The sequence below is a fragment of the Aplidium turbinatum genome, chromosome 3, assembly GCF_918807975.1.
Source record: "Aplidium turbinatum chromosome 3, kaAplTurb1.1, whole genome shotgun sequence".
In the NCBI taxonomy this organism is placed as follows: domain Eukaryota; kingdom Metazoa; phylum Chordata; class Ascidiacea; order Aplousobranchia; family Polyclinidae; genus Aplidium; species Aplidium turbinatum.
This window is the reverse complement of record NC_137474.1, coordinates 46,922,156-46,943,503: the sequence shown is the minus strand read 5'-3', so window position 1 is coordinate 46,943,503 and position 21,348 is coordinate 46,922,156. Positions and strand designations below refer to the sequence as shown.

At 43.4% G+C, this 21,348-nt stretch overlaps 2 protein-coding genes across 2 annotated transcripts in view; one reads left to right on the top strand and one right to left on the bottom strand.

The window, feature by feature from the left end:
* The window catches only part of LOC145766876 (uncharacterized), a 27,893-nt gene extending 17,552 nt beyond the window's left edge, over nt 1-10,341 (top strand). The window contains exons 25-35 of the mRNA XM_082578578.1: nt 569-624; nt 1,191-1,339; nt 1,495-1,576; nt 1,960-2,101; nt 2,291-2,413; nt 2,776-2,954; nt 3,451-3,623; nt 4,391-4,559; nt 4,866-5,059; nt 5,165-5,448; nt 8,626-10,341. Of these exons, the coding sequence (XP_082434704.1) occupies nt 569-624; nt 1,191-1,339; nt 1,495-1,576; nt 1,960-2,101; nt 2,291-2,413; nt 2,776-2,954; nt 3,451-3,623; nt 4,391-4,559; nt 4,866-5,059; nt 5,165-5,448; nt 8,626-8,851 (1,777 nt within the window). The 3' untranslated portion in view covers nt 8,852-10,341. The remainder of the gene's footprint in view (nt 1-568; nt 625-1,190; nt 1,340-1,494; nt 1,577-1,959; nt 2,102-2,290; nt 2,414-2,775; nt 2,955-3,450; nt 3,624-4,390; nt 4,560-4,865; nt 5,060-5,164; nt 5,449-8,625) is intronic.
* LOC145766419 (ribosome biogenesis protein BMS1 homolog) lies at nt 9,091-21,348 on the bottom strand. The gene is made up of 26 exons (XM_082578127.1): nt 21,114-21,348; nt 18,722-18,890; nt 18,231-18,332; nt 17,954-18,022; nt 17,411-17,530; nt 16,838-16,980; nt 16,613-16,734; nt 16,392-16,476; nt 16,056-16,179; nt 15,778-15,908; nt 15,518-15,636; nt 15,333-15,410; nt 15,199-15,242; nt 14,878-14,964; nt 14,442-14,578; nt 13,937-14,084; nt 13,640-13,735; nt 13,375-13,476; nt 13,088-13,203; nt 12,728-12,896; nt 12,489-12,644; nt 12,247-12,411; nt 11,509-11,715; nt 9,808-9,942; nt 9,427-9,594; nt 9,091-9,291 (listed from the first exon to the last, which is right to left on the bottom strand). Exons 1-26 carry the CDS (start codon nt 21,278-21,280, stop codon nt 9,091-9,093), a joined length of 3,360 nt encoding a protein of 1,119 aa, XP_082434253.1. The 5' UTR covers nt 21,281-21,348.

Sequence of the window (21,348 nt, the reverse complement as noted above, 5' to 3'; positions counted from 1 at the left end):
TTGAGCCAGGTTGGTGAGGATTGATTGTAGTGGCTGTTGATTGTTGAGCCAGGTTGGTGAGGAATTATTGTTGCGGCTGTTGATTGTTGAGCCAGGTTGGTTAGGATTTATTGTAGTGGTTGTTGATTGTTAAGCCAGGTTGGTGAGGATTTATTGTAGTGGTTGTTGATTGTTAAGCCAGGTTGGTGAGGATTGATTGTAGTGGCTGTTGATTGTTGAGCCAGGTTGGTGAGGATTGATTGTAGTGGTTGTTGATTGTTGAGCCAGGTTGGTGAGGATTGATTGTTTCAGCGTATTCATTGTCAACAAATTGTGGTTTCTGATTTAAGCAGAAATCAACAAAATTCCATGATGATCTTTCATTGCATCTATCCATGGCAGCTGAAGTCAGTTTATATAAAAGTATCATTTCGTTGAGGTTTTATTTTTTAAAGTAGAAGGCAGATCAACCATTGCATTTATCAGTAGGCTATACATTCCTCACATTAACTTGTATTTTTCGATGCTTTTAATGTGGACAATGACTTTACCTTTGACGTGTACATGACGTACTACCAACGAACGACAGATACAGTCACGATACAGAGCAGGAGATGACGGTTCTAAGGTTCGACACCCTGGAAGGTTAGTGATGGTTCAAGCTCAATTGGTGAAAATTTAAAAAGTCATAATCAAGGGATACTTTTATTTACTTAAATCTCCAAACCTCGATCAAGGCAAAGACTGTATAAGAAAGAAATAATGACTTTATGTTAAAGATTTATACCATTGCTAAGATAACAAAGATTACAAAGGAAAGATTAGCACACGAGTATTAACAATAAAATAATATTAAGCAAGTTTCATGAGTCATGGTTGGACTCTATAAAAGTTCGTTGCCATGTTGTGACAATGCAACAAAAAAGAGGTATATCTGTCATCAATGTAAAGTCGGGGAAGATTAAGTTAGTTGGGGTCAGGAGTTTTTGTTTGTTTGTTTTGCGGGAAAGCGGACTTGAGTTCTCATTAACAACTTGATTTGATATGAGTAACAAAGTAACAATTTGGTAAAACATGTCAATTGTGGGTGAAATGTTGCAAATGGTTGAAGAGAATTATTCTTCTGCTCACTGAAGCAAACACAAGGCAACCACTCAATTTCTTTGGTCAGTTTGGGAAAAATTCTCATGTTTTTATACAATTTTGACCAGGCGAGCCTCTGGGTATGATATCCTGGTATCCTGTCCACCCCACCAGCATGAATTTCACCAACACTCTCATCAACTCCGATAACAAGGGAAGAGCATCCGCACTCTTCGAGAGGTTCATGCGGAAGGATGACGAAACAATGACAGGAAACGTGAGTATAGTATTGTAACGCCCAAACCACGTGATCTGTTCAGTCGCTTTATGAATTTGACAAGGTTGTCTAAACAATCAATTGGCAGCCTGATGTTTGTGGAGTATCACTGAGTCAAAATGAAGGGACTTTGTTTGCTGACAAATTGTGCGCAGGAGAGCTACGTGGCAGCATTCGCCCAGGCTAACCAAGGCGATGTTTCCCCAAGGACTAAGGGACCGATCTGCGTTGACACAGGTCAGTATGAAAGTGGATTGTTATTTTTCATTCAAAGTTAGTTGGTTGCTAGCTTGTTGTTGTTGTCACTGCTTGAAGTTACACCCTCACCACAGATGGTCAGTAGAATACAGTGATCAGGTTCTGGCTCTTCATATTTGCAATTAAAGAAAGTTCTGGAATCTTTACAACAATGACTTGCGTCGCCAATGAAGGGCCAGTAACAAGTAGATGCAGCCTGGGTAGGGAATAGGCCTACACGGCCCAGTAGGCAACAAGTCAAAAAGCAATAAAAGTTCCTTCAAAACATTAACTTCACGGTGAAAACTTGACATTTTTGAAGAAAGGTTTAACCTTTTGAGGCCACACTCAACTCATAATTTCATTCCAATCCTCACTTCCAGGTTTGGAATGCGATGCTCTGACGTCAACGTGCGATGAAAAGGCCAAGAACTGCATCGGCTTCGGTCCCGGAAAGGATATGTTCGAATCCACTGATATGATCGCTAGGAGGCAGTATGAGGCGGGGAGGAAGGCTTTCGATGGGTGAGTGAAATGGAGGCTCAAGCGATCACGTCACCATGGCGACGGCACATACATCTTCTCCTTGTCTTTTACAAAGCGAAATTTTCATCCGGAAGTTGTACATGAAAGTTAAACAGTATTTTGAATCCCGCTTCAATTCAATTGGGCAAAACTTGTGACCAAAGCAGCCTTCTGTTTATGACATCACAGGGCGACTGACGTATTGTCAGGACCGATTGACTGGATCCACCAATACGTCAATATGGCGGAAGCGACAGTGACGTTAGAGGACGGAAGCACGGTGGCCACTTGCAAGCCTGGGTTGGGATACAGGTGGGTAAACTCCACCCCGGAGGTGGAACATTTGTAAAAGTAGCTACGACTTCTTCTGTTATGATGTCATGAAATCCACTCGAAAGCGCATCTGCTTGTACTGCTATATCTATTTTTAATATATTAGGCTAAATAGAATTTTCTTTTGAACACAGGCATTTCTGGCCGGTTCACATAAATAATTCAATTCATTGCATTTTTCATTTCATCCAGTTCAACAAACTAACACAAAACTTAAGTTTTGGCCAATTCAATTTGTTTGTAGGCTATTGTCAACTGCTAAGGTGAAAGTGGAACTTGTCATAGCGGGAACATAGAAGATAGAAGCTTTCATAACATTTCATGCTTTGTTGAATATCCAGCTTTGCAGCGGGTTGCACGGATGGGGCGGGAGCGTTCAACTTTATCCAGGGGATGACCCGCGGGACTGCATTCTGGAACACAGTACGAGATGTGATTGCTGGGATTGTGTGCACTACACCACCGCCCGATGAATATTACGACTGTCACAAGCCAAAGCCAGTGCTGCTTCCTACAGGGTGTAAGTTTCATGGCAGATATTTTTTCATTATTATTATTCAGCGAGTATCGGAAACAAAGAAAAGAGCAGAAGATCGCGACTTGTGGAAGCAATTGACAGCCAATCTTCGATTTTGAGACGATGCATGATGATGATGAGTGAATTAATAACTGGATAATAATTAAAAAACAAACGAAGGAAAAGCGGTGAAAATTACCAACTTTTTTTTATAAATGTGCCGAACTTTTACTCTTAATCATGTGGATCTGCATCGTGCATATCCACATTTTGCAACGAAAGGAGAAGAAGTAAAACAAGCAACAGCGGTGATCGTGTTGGTTGATTTGGTTAGGAAGTAACTTACAGGAGAATAGTCTTTGACTACCGAGTGGTTGCTACTGTCTGGTACTACGTTGGTAACCGAAACGTCAGATATTCTTTGCTCCACTTTAGAAGATTTAAAAATGAATAAACAAGTCAAAGAAAGATTTACTTTATAACAATCTTATCTCCACAGACATGGACAAACCATACGCCTGGCACCCGGATGTGGTCTCTTTGCAGGTCTTGAGATTGGGGCATCTCCTAATAGCGGCCGTTCCGGGAGAGTTCACAACTATGGCGGGGAGGAGATTGAGGGAGACTTTAAAAGAAGAAGCCGTTAAAAGGGGAATGCCCCAAAATACCTCGGTTAGTATTTGAAATGAGGTTTATTTTTTGTATCTTCCACGTGTAGGGGATTTGAACCACTGACGCATGCTCTGCTTATAAAGTTGAAAGTTTCCGCTTGTCGTTTAAATGTTTGAGAGATCGCATATTGACTTGGTTGCAACTCCCCACACCTCCACAACAACACCTCCCGACTCCATGATTTCCTACCCGACGTCGATCCCCACCCTCCGGGAATGTCCCTCGCAAGACTTGCGTGGGTCCGGCTTAACCGCCTGCGAACCGGCGTCGGTCGCTTTCGTTCAGACATGTGCAGATGGGGCCTGGCTCCCTCACCGGGATGCGAGTGTGGCGCCACAGACCAGACAGTAGATCATGTCGTCCATGACTGCCCAATCCATCAACCACCACATGGAACGCTTGGACTGAAGACCCTGGATGACGAGACTGTCGAGTGGCTGATGACATCATGCCCAAACATATAGTCCCGAAGAACAGCTCATACGACGAAGAAGAAGAAGACTTGGTTGCATCTGATGGATGAGATATCGCATATTGACTTTATGTTTTCCTGATTATTGTTCGATCAGGCGTCAGGTTCTCTTTGGATTTGTTATAATCAGTAATCACTAGTGACAACTATCACCAGAATGCCAGGAAAAAATTTCGTTTAGTTTTGTACTCTGTTCGCTTTACAGAAACCGAGCCTAGAAAGCCGCAATGTGACATAAAACAGTTTCATGTCTGATGAACAATACGACATCTTGGTAATTGCTTTGTGGTTCCAGGTAGTGATAGCGGGCTTATCGAACATATACACTCACTATATCACCACCCCTGAGGAGTACACCGCGCAGAGGTACGAAGCAGCTTCAACTATATACGGACCCCACACCTTCCAAGTGTACCAGAAGAAATACGTGGAACTTCTCTCGGCGCTGGTTGATGGAAGGAAAGGTGAGTTGATGGTTCAATGAACATTGCTTCAGAAACAACCATTAAAGGCACAATTAGAACAAACGGAACACCAGCATAAGATACCCTCCCACCAACCGCTGTTCAGGTGCAGATACCCTCCCACCAACCGCTGTTCAGGTGCAGCTTGCGTTGTTGTCAGGTCAAATAGATTGGAAACAAGAGGGGTCCAGTTTATAAATTTAGCTCGACGGTTAAGCCCTCCATCCTTCTGACTGCCATCTTTTGTCGCAATGATGCAATAATAAGACTTGACGTCACTATCAGTATTCTTTTTATGACGCACAGATGACGTTGATGCTGGACCAATGCCGGAAATCAGCAACATCACTCAGAGCCCCATCGCTCCCCTACCAAGCCCCGACTGCGTTCCTGGCAACGTCAGCTTCGGTGACGTCATCGATGACGCAAACGCCACTTATTCGCCCAGTGACGTAGTGAAAGTGAAGTTCTATGCAGCAAATCCCAGGCACAACATGAAGGTGACAACCGACAATCAAGCGATGCTTCTGGCGCTATTTGTTGCGGCATAATTAGACAACAATGTGATAGCGACCAACCTCACAAGGATCTTGTTTCTTTCTCAGCTTGGTTCGACGTACCTTGAGGTACAGCGAAGGAACGGAAACAACTGGCGGACCGTCTACAACGACGCTGATTGGTCCACTAAGATCTCGTGGGAAGAAAAAAACGCGACCGTGACGTCAGCTGATGTCACACTACTCTCCGCTATGTGTGACGTCATAGAGACGTCAACCGGCCTCAAGTTCGACCTTGACCGCGCGATGGCGCTGCACCAAGAGGGGAAGTTCGTGCCAAGCCAAGGCGATTATGACGTCAACAGCGGACACATCGTTTCAACGCGCGGGAGGTGAGAGCGTTCTTAATCGTTGATGTTTGACTGTTACTTGTAAAATTGCGTATTGGAAGAGTTTGCTTGTTGTCTAGCTGATGTAAATCTGAACAAACATTCTATGCAAAGACAAGTTTCCCTCGTCTGTGGGTAGCAACTACAGCAAGCAGCTCGTCTGTGGGTAGCAGCTACAGCAAGCAGCTCGTCTGTGGGTAGCTACTACAGCAAGCAGCTCGTCTGTGGGTAGCTATTACAGCACGCAGCTCGTCTGTGGGTAGCAACTACAGCAAGCAGCTCGTCTGTGGGTAGCTACTACAGCAAGCAGCTCGTCTGTGGGTAGCTACTACAGCAAGCAGCTCGTCTGTGGGTAGCTACTACAGCAAGCAGCTCGTCTGTGGGTAGCAACTACAGCAAGCAGCTCGTCTGTGGGTAGCTACTACAGCAAGCAGCTCGTCTGTGGGTAGCTACTACAGCAAGCAGCTCGTCTGTGGGTAGCTACTACAGCAAGCAGCTCGTCTGTGGGTAGCTACTACAGCAAGCAGCTCGTCTGTGGGTAGCTACTACAGCAAGCAGCTCGTCTGTGGGTAGCTACTACAGCAAGCAGCTCGTCTGTGGGTAGCAACTACAGCAAGCAGCTCGTCTGTGGGTAGCAACTACAGCAAGCAGCTCGTCTGTGGGTAGCTACTACAGCAAGCAGCTCGTCTGTGGGTAGCCTGTGGGTAGCTACTACAGCAAGCAGCTCGTCTGTGGGTAGCTACTACAGCAAGCAGCTCGTCTGTGGGTAGCAACTACAGCAAGCAGCTCGTCTGTGGGTAGCTACTACAGCATGCAGCTTTACAAACTTTAAGTTTCAAGACCATGTTTAAAACATTTGGCTTGGAAGTGGACAAGCAGTTACAATAATGCAATAAAATTAATATAAACGTTTAATTAAATCAATATACAGTAGAATTCGCCTATAACGGCTTCGTTTATAACGTCAATTCGCCTATTACATCACATTTCGCTCGGTCCCGTCAGAATTCCTATCTTTTACGTACATTGTAGTTCGGCTACAACAGCATCGCCTATAACGTCAATTCGCATGTAACAGCACCCTTTATTGGTCCCCAGACGTCTTTTGTTCGTTTATAACGTCACTTTAAGCCATCACCTTCACCACGAACGGTCAGTCGTAATCCAGTTAGCGCTGCTGCTTGCAAAATGTCTTCCCTTTATTTTGCTACGTCGTTCGCAGCAGGGACTTTAATTAACTTTTTTCACGCGTGAAAAACTATCACGTGTAAAAAGCAGCTCTACCGCTGACCTTTAAACAACTCAAAAGCCATAGTTGCAGTAGGCTACTGTATGAACTAGAAGCCGCAGTGTTACACAGTAGCCTACAGTAGAGATCTCTGAAGCAAAATGCCAAACAAACGGAGACATTTCCCTCTTTGGAAAAAATATGAAATTGTTAGCCGATTCAACAGCGGTAAGGCTACAAGCGTATCAGAGCTTGCAAAAGAATATGAAATTCCGAGGTCATCATTGCAAACAATCTCTTTCTTCCACACCTCTTTCTTCAATCAAAAGACAGTTTTGGAAATAGTTTGCGGTAGTTCGTCTATAACGTCAGTTTTTGCAAATCCCCTAGAAGTGCCGTTATAGGCGAATTCTACTGTACCTGCACTGTAAGCGCAGATGTTCTTTTAGCAGTTAAGTTATTCATAGACTACAGATAGGACACCAAATAGGAAGTCTTTTGTAAATACAGTAGAATTCGCCTATAACGCACCTCTAGGGGATTTGCAAAAACTGACGTTATAGACGAACTACCGCAAACTATTCCAAAACTGTCTTTTGATTAAACAAAGAGGTATATAATCCAGTCAGGTTTACTGTGTACCACCAAACTGACAAAAGTAACCTACAGCGAAAGGTACAGGAAATTTGCGCAATACAGCTCGTTGCACTGTTGCTTTGAGTTGTTTAAAGGTCAGCTGTAGAGCTGCTTTTTACACGTGATAGTTTTTCACGCGGGAAAAAAGTTAATTCAGTTAATTAAAGTCCCTGCTGCGAACGACGTAGCAAAATAAAGGGAAGACATTTTGCAAGCAGCAGCGCTAACTGGATTGAAAGACTGACCGTTCGTGTTGAAGATGATGCCTTAAAGTGACGTTATAAACAAACAAAAGACGTCTGGGGACCAATAAAGGGTGCTGTTACATGCGAATTGACGTTCTAAGCGATGCTGTTGTAGCCGAACTACAATGTACGAAAAAGATAGGAATTCTGCCGGAACCGAGCGAAATGTGACGTAATAAGCGAATTGACGTTATAAACGAAGCCGTTATAGGCGATTTCTACTGTATGCGCATCCGGAACGATTAGACGAGCTGATGATATACTGCACTGGAGCATCGGCCACAGATAAGTCGCTCACTCTGCCCTGCGAAGATTCCAGATCGATTTTTGAAGAGACAAACTTTATACCATTAGAAAAGGTCACGCACACCAAGTCGGATGGCAATATCTCTGTTTAGGTAGGCACTTTAACATTACCCACTGGTCGAAGAGGTACGCAATCATGCGTGACATGTTCATTCGCGATTCAGCTGATTTCAGTCATGTGACTCGTGACGTGATCTTCTGATCAAAAATTTTGATACAAAGAAATTTAACTGAATGCTTCACCACAACCACCGTTGCCTAATGGTTAGGGCAGAGGAGTATAGTAATTTCGATTTCGTGGGTTCGATTCCCACCCTCTGCTAATACTACTTTTTCTTCTGCAACTGAACTGAGTGCAAGAAGGATCTAAATGGTAGCCACTTTAACAAGTCGAAATTGTGACTAAAACACAAATATTGATTGAACATGTCACGCATGATTGCGTACCTCTTCGACCAGTGGGTAATGTTAAAGTGCCTACCCTCTGTTTAAAACATGACAGCAGTGTTGCCAGTCAAATTGTGAACGTCTGTTTCATTTAAACGCGCGTGAGGCAACCATCATCAAGTTATTCATGTTTGGTCACAATTGTCGTGATGCTCCACATGGCAGAAACTTAAACAGCAATATCCGTTACTTTTACATTGATTTAATTTAAATGCTCAGGTAAGAGCCCATAACCGCCCTCTAACGACACACTATGCCAGGTAGCACGATCCGGTAGTGGCGCCCATTACGTTCTTAACATCGGACATTGCCTTCCAGGATCATGAGGGAGATGATGACGAGGGGGGTTGTCTACGAAGCGCCCGTGGAAGCCGCGTCCAATGCGACGAGTGTGGAAGGACACGTCACAATAGAATGGACCATCCCTGACAATGAAGAGGAAGCACATTACCGCATTCTCTACCACGGGGATCATAAGGACGACAATGACGTCATCACGCCTTTCATGGGAACGTCTCGCGAGTTTATCGTTGTGACGTCATAGCACACGCGATTATATTTCTTACATTTCCGTAGAAACTCGATGTTTTTATAAGTCTTGTAATTTATCAGCAAATCATCTCTTTCATGACTCATTCTGCTGACTCAGCACAATTTAATGTTCGTCGTTTTGAATTTATTTTCGAAGTGCAGACGACACGCACTCGACCCATGTGGCTGTTCAACTCCTCCGATCATGTTGGCACCTCCTCACCACGAGAAGGAACGTTCAAGGTCGGACCTTTATCTACGCTTTTTCTTTCCACCAGATTTTCCCATCATTTTGAAAAGCTTCTTCTTCGCCTCTTTGTTCCTAGCAACCGCTTTTTCAGCGGCCTTCGCCATCTTTGCTTTGTATTCCGCTGTCTTCTTCCGCTTTTCCGTTTTCCTGGTCAACTTCTTCTCCTTTCGCATCGTCCGGAGAGAGTTCATTAGAGCGTGAAGCTAAACAACAAGGCTCATTCAGTAGTTATGGAAACGATGACGTTAGAGGAGGCCCAAGAGGAAGTAATTGAAACATTTCCGTTTAATTTTACGATGAGCCGATGCCAACAAACTATTTGTCGCTAAGCAACCAACCTGCTTGTCCTTAGTTTCCATGACGACGGCACGCTTCATCAGATTCTGACGTTCGCTACGCATGAGTGGTCGCTCCATCTTGGCGCGAGATTTGAAAGGAAGGTCACGCTCCACTGACTTTGGAATCGTTAGGGCGGGAAATTGTCGTCTCTTTGATCGTTTGATTGGCTGAAGATCACGTGGTTTAGAATTATTGAGATCGCAATTGCAACGGAGCCACCAAGAACAATCCAAACAGGGTGAGAAGTGAACCAGCATTGCATGAAGTTAATTGGCACCATCGCGCCTTGCTACTGCCACCGAGCACTATGCATGGGATGTCCAGATATATTGTAGATGCATCCAACCACATCTCTAAGGTACAACTAACCCTAACCCCACCTTGTACAAGGAGTCCTCGTTCACCGGGGGCTTCACCCCCTTCTCATGACGTAGCTGCCCCACTGTCTTCATCCCGACCCAGGTGAGCTTGTCTCCCAGGAGCAGGTTGTCCACGGTCAGATACAGCTTCGGTATCTGCGGAATAAACGTTGAAGCAACGTCACGTTACGGTAAACGAACCAGAAGCAAGAACTGTTATTGGTTGTTGATGCAGTCAAACCTTTGACTGACTGGCACACCGCTGTTGAACGATCAGCACCAGCGTAGGCTGCCAGCAAGGATGAGTCCACTGTACAACACTGTCTGAAGGACAAGTGCATCACAATCGCTGTCTTGTCGTTGCAAACTCGTGGTGTCTGGAGGCGCGTACAATGGGTCATTGTGAATATATTATGATTGACATCCTTCATTTCTTGTGCAAATTTTAATATTGTTGATATATTCTGCTTCCCCATGGACAATGTTGCCATTTTCGTCCAAACATGTGACTATAATAAAGCAACGTTTTTGAAAAAATAAAGTTGTGTCCAGTGACGTGCGGTGAGGTTCCTAGATGGTGAGGCACTAATTTTTTCAAGCCATCTTGACAATAATTTTTTTTAACAACAACAAAAACGATATCATACTAATCAAAAAGCTAGCAGCATGGTTTCACATTTATTAAAAATATAATCCATGCGCCTATCCTTTTGGACTAAAACACCTGTGACTTTGTTGTAGAGACCCTTCTTTGGTCCAAACTAGATATCACTAGATATTGAAAACAAGAGACAGGGAAAGCACAAAAGCCGATTTTTAAAGCATAGCCACACGGCCACTTCTTTTTTGAGTACCAATAGTTGCGAGTTATTTTTTTTGTTCAGTCGTCTGATGCAAACCTTATAAATTTGGAACAGGTCTTCCTTTATTTATGGCTTCAACTTTAGATTGAAAGTTTAGTTTTTAAAAATCTCTCAGATTTGATATTAAATCTTCCTCCATTTTAGTTAAATTTTATAAGAAACAATCCTTTACAGTTACACTGCAAGAAGTCACATACCACGTACTATGCGGGCATTCCAGCTTGACGAAAAAGGTTTCATACCTGTGACGTCACATTTGAGGCATGCCTCAAATCATAGCTAAATCGTTCAAGATGATTTCTGAGCGACTTTGCGAAAGAAAAAGCCACGCATAACGCATAATGCAGTGTATGGAAGTTTTCTGATCTGAGTGAGGCACAGCTTGGCGCTGTCTCTCCTTGCGTATTTCAACGATTTTGACCACGTAAACGCTCAGAAAAAATTAAAGCACAGTTTGGGTGTAGAAAGGTAAAATTTGCGGAAAAGGGGGGCACGACTACAGCAACTCACACAAATTAAAGCACCTAAAAACGTGCAATAATACTACTTTTCAACAAATAATATTTATTCTGTGATAACCATTTCTTTCATGTAACTTTTGCTTTGCCAGATGTTGGCAGGTGAGGCACTGCCTCCCCTGACTGCACGTCCCTGGTTGTGTCTCACAGATATTGGTCCAAGTAGAAATCACAAACGTCTGAAATGTGGCCCCCAAACAGCAAAATCCTTCATTTTTACATTGATTTAAAGTCTGCAGACGTTAAATCAATGTAAAAAAGACGGATTTTGCAGTTTGACCAGCGTCTTATCAAGCAAGATTATTGATTATGGAGCGCCCTTTAACCCATTATCAACTTACTGTGACAGGGTACCACGTCTTACAAAAGATGATGTCACTGGCAACCAGCTTGTCTTCAAATACCGCCCGAAACGATCCCGGTGGGCCATGGTTGCCCTCCTGGCTGGACGAGGTCACGGCCTTCTTGACCTGCCCCCGGATCCCACTGACGGTCCGGATGGAGGCCCCCTCAAACTTGGCCACTTCCAGGGGGCTGTTGAACATTCCCTGGAATGCGACAGATAACCGATTGTTTTATGCTGTGACGTAAGTCCATCATAAATCGCGCAACAAGCTGTCACCACAATGAAATGTGGAATGGAAAGGAATCACTTCAGGAAAGTGCTTTCGTTCCAGCCTTCCAACGAGAAGCGCCCTCTATGCATGGCGATAAAAGTCCGGCAATCGTCATAAAGCATCGGTAGCTTTAACATGGTCATAGATTTACCAAAGAAAAACGTAAGCGGTGAGGAAAAAGTAATGTCGTCAACAAATATGAGAGAATAAAACGAAAAGTGTCTTAAATGTTAGTTTCTCTTTTCATTCTCTCGCTTTCGTAAACTATGTAGGCCGTTTCCTCACTCCTCATGTCTTTCTTCGTTAAATCTATGACCATGTTAAGTTTAAACCTCAAGTACCTTGCCAAGGACGCAACTGGGTGGTTTAGGCGGGAGTAGAACTGAGGTCCTCTCGATCATATATCTTTAGTCTAAAATCAAATAGTCTACGTCACAAGAGCGCATGCGCAGTGGGACTCACCTTGACGTAGCAAGTGGACTTGTATATCTTGTAGGGGTAACCCACCAACTTCAACTTCTTGACCAGACTGGAGCTGCAATCTGACTCCAGGACTGAACCAGTGGCGGCTATCCTGAAACCGGGGATGCCCCCACCGATCGATTGCAAGCACAAAAACCCGGTCCCCTGCGTGTGACGTCAAAAGGTCAGCAATGCTGCCGCGACAACAGATGAGAGCATTTGTTGAAAGTGAGGTGACTCACCTGGGGGCAAACTGGGCCGTAAAAGATGGCCCAGCAGTACATGTGCTGAGGAGTGTATTTCAACATCCTTTGTCGCAGATTATGATCCTCCATGTAGTACATCGGCAGGGACTGAAAGCGCCGCCAACCGGCAGATATTATAAGCGGGTCGCGGCTCTGGAGAGCAGGAGAGATTTGGTTATCAGCTGAAGCGATGAAATCACGTCATGATCGCTTAAGTAGAAACATTCCAAACTCACCTTCAAAATCTTCTTGTACCAGCGATGACGCTTTATCCTGGTCCGCAGGTATCCCATGTTAGTTTCCACAGGGAGTATGCCTCCAACAAGCAAGGGATAAGTTGGGTCAAACCGACGGATGAACTCACACGACACCCCCTGAAGTTCCAGCCTCACGTACAAGCCAGGCCTGGGGAAGAAAGGGTTAAGATCAAACGAAACGTGAACAAAACACCAATAGTCCAAGCAACAATCGCCCAGCCACTACCCGACGCGCTACCTTCAAGGCGACAGTAGCACAACAAGACATCGCCGATGTTTGGGCAAGTGCTGGGAAGAGAACAACTTTCAATCTCTTGTGTCTGTTGTTCACACGCTCACCGGAAGCCTTCGTAGAGCGCCCTTGTGTGTTCATCAAGGTCTTCAAACTCCTCCCTGTTCATCCTCGCCTGCTCCTCCAGTTCGCGCTTGACGTCATCGAACAGTGTTGCCTCGCCCTGATGGTAAAATCACTTGACAATCAGATGACGGAAGACCTAAGTCAGCAGACCCACTAACTATTGATAGAGTTGAGCCATTAGTTCATCAAATCGGCTTTACAACGGTGGCAGTTTTGGCACATTCCATCGATAACGTGCCACAAACGCACCTCCTCCCCAATATCTAACCTTTTCCTTCTCCATGTCGTAATCCCTGTCGAAAATCTCCTTCAATTTCCTCTTCTTCTCCTTCCGCTTCTCCAGGACACGCGCCTCCCGATCTTTCTTCGACTGTAACGTCATAATAAGGTAATGATGGCGCATGCGCAGTGACAGGCAAATAAAGTAGAATACAACTTTGATTCACAAAGGTCGCAATACCAACACCACAGGGTGGAATCGAACTAGGTTCCCATTGATCACTAGATCCACATTACTGAAGCATTCATGTCACCTCTCTGCTAGTTGGAACAACCCTCTCCTCGCCTTCGTCAGACGCAGCAGTGTTGCCAGCTTCCATATCCTCGAAATCGCCGTACAGTTCATCGTCCTGTTGCAAATGGTAATTAGAATCGATCAGTACCGATGCGACATCAATGGTAAGATAGCGTCGCTACGGTAGACGTCACATTGTGACGTAGGTCATTAGCGCATTCACTACGGGGGGGGGGAGTCTCCACTGAAGATCCGCCTTGGCTTCAAATGATTGTCAAACCCTTGCTGCCCCCCAAGATTGTTAACACTCTCCCACCTGTTCCAACAGCGCCGTGGCATCCTCTCTCCCCCACGAGCCTGTGACGAAACAATCAGCGATACTTTCTCGCGCTTCGTTGTCGTTCAGCCAATCACGTACCGCCTTCCTCACCACACGAGTGCAGTCGCGAGCGTTACACAGAAGCCTGCGAAATAAAAGGAGGGCATGAAATGCCAATTGTCATCAGACGAACTGTTCAAAGACCGAACCCAACATCTGCTCAGAGCAGTGGTGAGTGCGGGCCATCCAGTGTTGCAATATAAAGTCAATTTCTCGCATTAGCCCAAAAGATTTATTTCTTCCAGAAAGAATGACCGGCTGGTGATGAGGCTTTATTTCAACCCAAATCTAATCGTAAGATGACATACCTGAGTAGTGTTGCCAGATGGGAGCAGTATTTTTCTTACTTCTGTTTTAATATTTACCACTTTCACCCTAAAAATTGTTTGTGTGTGATAATGAATTACATGACGATGAATGATTACCCCTGCACTCATCTTACTTCTTCTTATCATCCTCTTTGTTGATGTGGAACAATCCTCCAGCAAGCTCCTCATCATCATCGTCGGCGAGCTCACCACCACCATCATCAGTCTTACCATAAACCAACTTCCGAAGATTCAACGTGGACTTCTGACGCTGCAGGAACAACAAACGTTGGAGGGACGACCGAAGTTCATTCCCAACAAATCCGCTGCTGTCAATCATCGCCTTGTGGCATCGTTTACTTGTGGCATCGTTTACTTGTGGCGTCGTTTACTTGTGGCGTCGTTTACTTGTGGCGTCGTTTACTTGTGGCATCGTTTACTTGTGGCATCGTTTACTTGTGGCATCGTTTACTTGTGGCATCGTTTACTTGTGGCATCGTTTACTTGTGGCATCGTTTACTTGTGGCATCGTTTTAGGAAACAAACAAAAATTATTGTAGAAAAACTTACCTCGTGGAAACTTCTCTGCGCCTTTTCTTTCAAATCGACCTTCCACGTCAGCGATGACGTAGTATTTCCTGCTATGACATCATCAGCCTGCAGAACACAGGTGACATTTTTGATCCTATACGCTCACAGAAGAAACTTAACTTTCATGTAAAGAACGTTCAGTGGAGAAGGTTGGTACTGGGCTTTCAATTCAATCCGGCGCGCCCACTCCAAGGCTATTCTCAGCTTTGAAACGCAACCTAACATCTGGTCCACAATAAAACGAGAAAACGTGTTTTGTATAACTCTGCAGGCTGGCTGCTACGAGAAAGAGAGATTCACCTTTCCCACGTCATCCTGCTGATTGATGTCGTCATCCTCGGTATCTGGAACGGCAAAGAATGAACATATCGGCGACGTCATCAAATGTATGTATCGCAACATTCCATACAAAGTTGATCTATAACGTGGCTCACCTGAATCATCGTCGTCCATGCTTGAGTCGTCATCACACGTCATGTCGATGTCAGATTCATTGTCGGAATCGTCATCATCTGCAACGTCACAATCAAACAAACCATCTATCACAATTTCTTCTAACAGCTTCAGACACCTTTGTGGAAAAGTTTGAAAGCCTTGAAACAATCCACGACTAACTTACCGTCTCTGTCGTCGATGCCGCTGTCACCGTGTGTGACGTCATCGAACAGCGCCCTCCTCCTCACCCGGCCGTCCACGACAACTTTCTCCTCACTCGGGAGGCCAGAGGGCCGCAGCATGCTGAAGAATCAACACAGAAGCTTCAACTACCGAGAAACTATTCTCGTTGAAACAAAGCGATTGCTCCTGTATGTAGAAGATGCGCTCGAGCGAGAATCGAATCTGGAACTCTGCCTTCCCCTAGTCTTGAGTACAACCAACCTGTCCGCGTCTGTGCTAGTGAGGGACTGGCCGCCCGCTATGAAGGTCACACCGCTAGAATCCATCTTCGAATCTATTGTCTTCGTCGTCTCCACCAGGGATGACATCATCGCATGGTTGTGCGCATCATCCTGAAATCAACGTCACAGTGACGTAACGCATCACCTCATCGACAACTTGTGGGCATAAACAAAATATCAACTTGTGCAATCTATGCAAGTATTACTTGACGAATACAACTGCGCACAACGCAAACATGCATTGATGACGTCACAAACCGGCTCTTCATTCTCATGCGCTTCACTCCCGTCCACATCGATGTAGACGGCGTCCTTGTCGTACACGATGCCTCCCACTCCTGACATGGGAGCGTACATGACGCGCTCTTGCACGTTCAACGTCCTGCGTCAAAGTAAGTTACGTCAAACGAGATGGAAATGTACGCAAGCAAATGACGTCACCAATAACGTGAAAAAGGTTGCGTAACACGTTATCATTGTTTAACATTAAACCTGGAAGCTTCAATGAACCTGAAAGTAAAGATGCCACAAAATACTCCAGATAGTGCTCGATTGTTAAAAAAATCCATTGTTACGATATATTGGTGACGTCACCTGCGTCCTTTCTTTTCTCGCTTCTCAGGTAGAGGGCATGGGTCGGGCAGCAGCGATACGTCATGAATGGGGTAATCCCCAACTCCTGAAACAACATCACAAGATCATTGGAGTAATGAGGTTAGGAGGAGCTTGGTTCAATCCTAAAGCACGACAAGAGGAGACACGACGGAATTAAGTCCTTGCTGCTCCTCCCCTCAGTAGGACACAGCAGATCTCACCTGGTATGTGTATGGACGTGTTCTTCCGAAGATGTGTCCCTCGTACGAATCCATAGATAGTGACGTTCCTATCGGATCCAGGATCTTTCCGGAGAACATCAGGAGGAGTTATGTCTTCCATTCTGAAGAAGCAAAGTTCTATGAAAGTAGTGAAAATACAACGAGAATGCGCGGCGGAGTAGCGTACAAAACGATAATTGTGCATTCTCTTCATCAACCAATCACCTGTCAGCAAGGAGATACGGATGAGCGAGTCGCCACGTGATTGGTCGGAACTTCATGACGCTGATAAAGCGACAGAGATTAAGAATCTCATTCCTCTTGTACTCCCCATAGACCATCCCGCTCAGGTAGAACAACTTGGCGCCCTTTGAACAACATGAGATTGATTAGTGAGGTCAGGAAAGTGAACACAATCTCGAGAGCGCTCCACGGGTCTGAGACAGAGAGGGGAGGGACAATATGTCTCGCCCGCACATGGTTGTTTATTGATTACTTTAAAAAGACTTGAGAGGTTCGTAGGAACATGAAACCATAGCAACGATATCGGACAGTCTGTGGTGCACTGGTGCAGGACTCATATTATGGGAATCATGACTACCACAATCGGGAGCATTCCTATCAAGCAACTGCTTTCCAACTTTCCAATGTCGAGAAGGAATCCGCGGAAAATTATGACGTCAAAGAACACAACCAACTCTCTCTTGTAACAAAACGATTTTCTTCTTCAAGCCCAAGCATTCGTTTCGTTAGTGATACAAGAGACCAGAACAAGAATCAAACCCATAACCCACGCACCTGGTACAGCTCGGTCCAAAATCGGTGCTTCATCGCCTTCTTTGTCTTTTTTATTATGCTGGTCTTTTTCAGGGTGTCAAGATGGGTGAGCACCCCCATCACTTTTGGGAACCCATGAACCTACCAAATGGGGCAGCCGAGTAAATAAAAGTTGCGTATATTAAAAAGCGATTATTATCAACGTATGGTTTTCAAAACGTTAATTGCCGCATTAATGTGAACAAATCACAAAAACAATCACCAATCATCCCCAAGCACATCCATGCAAAAGCCGAGGTGATTTTTGCTGCAATGAGTGACAAGCCAGAGATGACCGCGCTGTGCTGCTTTTTTTTACTTAAAGACATTGTAGGTGCCATTTAGGGTATTAGAAAAACCTGTTATTTGATTCGACACGATCGCCATAATGCTCTGCCTTAAATGATCCATATAATTATATCAATATCCGAAATGGCAGCACTGAACAAGTGGACCATGGCGTGCCTGACCACAACTTGACCGATACTTAAATATTACATATCCAAGTGCTCATATGCGACAAACCTGGCAAATGTTGAGGAATTCGAAAGTTTCCATTTCAAACCCAAAGCTGGCATCCACTAAAAGCAGGATCTATGAAAAGTAAAATAAATTTCTAAAATCGCAATAATGCAAGATCTTAAGAACCAAATGCTGAATACAACGTCATCAGTGCAGTCTCATTGCTAACTCCATTGTGGCACCCAAGATACTGGTCATTGAAGCAGACCAGAAGCAACACAAACCACAGGAGGCAAAAAAATAAAGACACATGGTTTGATTGAAAGAAATTTCTACTCACTAAGTCAGCGACTTTGGCGACATCAATCATGGATGCGAGGTCGTTGTTGCATTCTATGATTGTCAGGCGACGATTTTTCCCAGTCACAACAGTCACAGGACCCTGCGTGGGCAAGCCAATGCAAAATCAAGTGTCATTAAGCAACTCTATGACAGGGTATAAATCAACATACAGTACATAAAAACTATTCATATACAGTAGGCTATCTATATCCCTATTTCATATCTACAACTTGGATAGAGCTCAGTCAATGGCTCAGTTTACTGCCACTGAATATTAATTTAAAACATATAAATTTTTCGTTTTTACAAACCGTTGTTTCAAAAACCTGATTAATGCTGAATCAAAGATTGTGATACTTACAACCTACATAGAAAATGTGTCTTCCTTAACACTTTCTGTCCTTCCTAACTTCACATGAACAACTTACATTCCAACAACTAAGTAAAATTATTTCATGAAATCACGAAAACAATCACAGATTTTTTAACCTTGATGTTGGAAATCTTCTGCTTTGTGTAATGCTTCAATATCCCTTGCATTAATGTTGTTTTGCCAACCTTTGGGGGGCCTACCAGTGCAACGACAACTGGAGGGGGGACAGTGGGTGTCCGGTCCACAACTGGGATGTGATGCTTCTTTGACTTTACATCTTGGGCACTGAAACATAAATCGTTGTAAATGTAATAAAACTTACCAACTCTGTCTTAACCAAGAATAAAATTCTTAACCTGCTTGCTTAAAATTCAATACATACATGTCCTGTACCAGTAACAGTAAGATTTGACACATACAAGTAAACGTCCTTCATGATCATAAATAAACTTAGCAATGGCTATAGTAACCATGGCGTCTGAGGCTAAAATTCTAGAGTCGTCAAACATAAAGGTTGTGCTCAAAGTGCAGTTAAGCAATACAACTTTGTGATCATGCGTCAGTGATTGCTCGAGCATGACAATGCAGTCAAGACAAAGCAGCAAGTGTGGCCAGATTTTCTTTTGCTGAAGTATTTTATTGCCATTTTAAACACTTGTTTCGAGTCCCATATGTCTTGTCACATCAATCAGATGTAGCTTTCCAAACTCTGGACCCTCATCTTATTGTTGTTGAAGAAACAATGAGATGTTTGATTTTGTGAGCAAAGAGGAGCTTATTTATCATTTTGATGTTCATATCTTGAGGAAGGAAAACTAGAACACATTGCTTGTGGAAAGGTCAAAGAAAACGATCACATGGAAAACAGTGCCTCACTTTTCCTCAATAACCTCAAGGATCTTCTTCACGTTACTTACAACCACAACAGCTTTCAATGCAACAATAAGCTAAATAATTGTAATTATGGACCATCTTGACTCTTGAGTCTGATGCAAATAAATAAATAAAAAATAAATACCGGTATGTAATATATTTATATAGGACTTGGATATTCAACAGGCATTGAGGGAAATTTGTAGAATTACTTTCTTCAGTTATTCATTAAAAAAAGGCAGTGGCTATTTGACCGGCTCCGGTAGTTGAACCTGAAACACTATTTGACTAGTCATGACGTCATTATACGTGCACATTTTTCTTTTTTAAAGCAAAAGACTAGAAGAGAAGAAAAAAGTCCCTATATAAGTTCTAAATTCGACAATCATATTCATCTCGGTCAGTGGCGCCGCGTACGATAGTCCATGGGCTGGTGTTCCAGAGGGAATGAGTTTGATACTACCCGGAAGCATTCTTTTTTTTAAACTAAATTTGACCCAAAGTGACTCAATCGTTAGGCTGCTGCATTTTTGTAGTCAAATTTTTAATTTGAGTAGCCTACAGCCCAATTTTTTATGTCTTTTCAAATATGAGTAATAAAGTTAGAGTTTTTTTAATTTGATGGAATTTGAGAATTTCTCTGGGTAATTTTCCATTCGTCGTAAGAGGATGTGACCGTATTTGCCGAACGAAACGACGCATTACATTTTTGCTCTCAACAAGTTAGAAATTGAATACTTTTATTCAACTGAATCAGCGACGCGTACGATGTTTCTCGGGCTGGTATCCCCAAGGGTATGAGTTAGATACTACTCAGAAGCATTTTATCGTACTTTAAACCAAACTGCCTGCTAAAAAACACTGACTAAAAGTAAACTTGACATTGATGAAACCATTTTTGTAAAGAAGTATTGTCACTTTTTACAGCCACCAAACTAACTTGTTGAGAGCAAAAATGTAATGCGTCGTTTGGCAAACGCGGTCACATCCTCTTACGACAAACGGAAAATTACCCAGAGAAATTCTCAAATTCCATCAAATTAAAAAAAACTCTAACTTTATTACTCAAGCTACTCGAATTAAAATTTGACTACAAAAATGCAGCAGCCTAGCGATTGAGTCACTTTGGGTCAAAGTTTAGTTTAAAAAAAAGAACACTTCCACGTAGTATCGAACTCATTCCCTCTGGAACACCAGCCCGAAGACTATCATACGCGCCATTGACCGAGTTGAATGTGATTGTCGAATTTAGAACTTATACAGGGACTTTTTTCTTCTCTTCTAGTTATTTGCTTTGAAAGAGAAAAAGAAAAAAGTGCACGTATAGTGACATCATGACCAGTCAAATAGTGTTTTAGATTCAAAGACCAGAGCTGGTCAAATAACCACTGCTTTAAAAAAACGCTTGTTGATGCTAATGGCAGAAATTCCAACACAATCAAACAACTGAAGACATTGCTAGTAGATTGGTTAACGATATTCATTGCCAATTGTCAATTATGTATTAGTTCATTTTAAAAACCACCCGATAAAGTTTGTTTATCATCAATATTTGCAAAAGAAAATGAACTAAGCTTAACAGAATTGTACTAAATATTTACCTACAAAAAGGGTTTGGTTAACTCATCTACTTACTGTCGAAATGATCGATTTAATTTGTTTGTTTTTTGAATGGCAAAAGCTTTTGGGTTTCGTTTCTTGGTTTCATCTTCATGTTTCTCCTCATGAAGTTTTCTTTTCTCAGCCTTTCTTCCACTGTTGTGCTTTCTGTGCGGTTTTGAAGCGGCTTCTGTGTTGTCCATCTTCAGCAACAGATTTTGAAATTTCCAAATTCATGCATGCAAGAACATTGACAAGATATGAAATTTAC

Excerpts from the sequence above, each read along its gene's own strand:
- LOC145766419 (XM_082578127.1), bottom strand. The coding sequence starts at position 21,280 with ATGGACAACACAGAAGCCGCTTCAAAACCGCACAGAAAGCACAACAGT. Across the intron at positions 14,965-15,198 it reads AGCAGGATGACGTGGGAAAG|GCTGATGATGTCATAGCAGG; the intron begins GTGAATCTCTCT and ends TGTGTTCTGCAG. Across the intron at positions 12,645-12,727 it reads GGTACAAGAAGATTTTGAAG|AGCCGCGACCCGCTTATAAT; the intron begins GTGAGTTTGGAA and ends CCTGCTCTCCAG.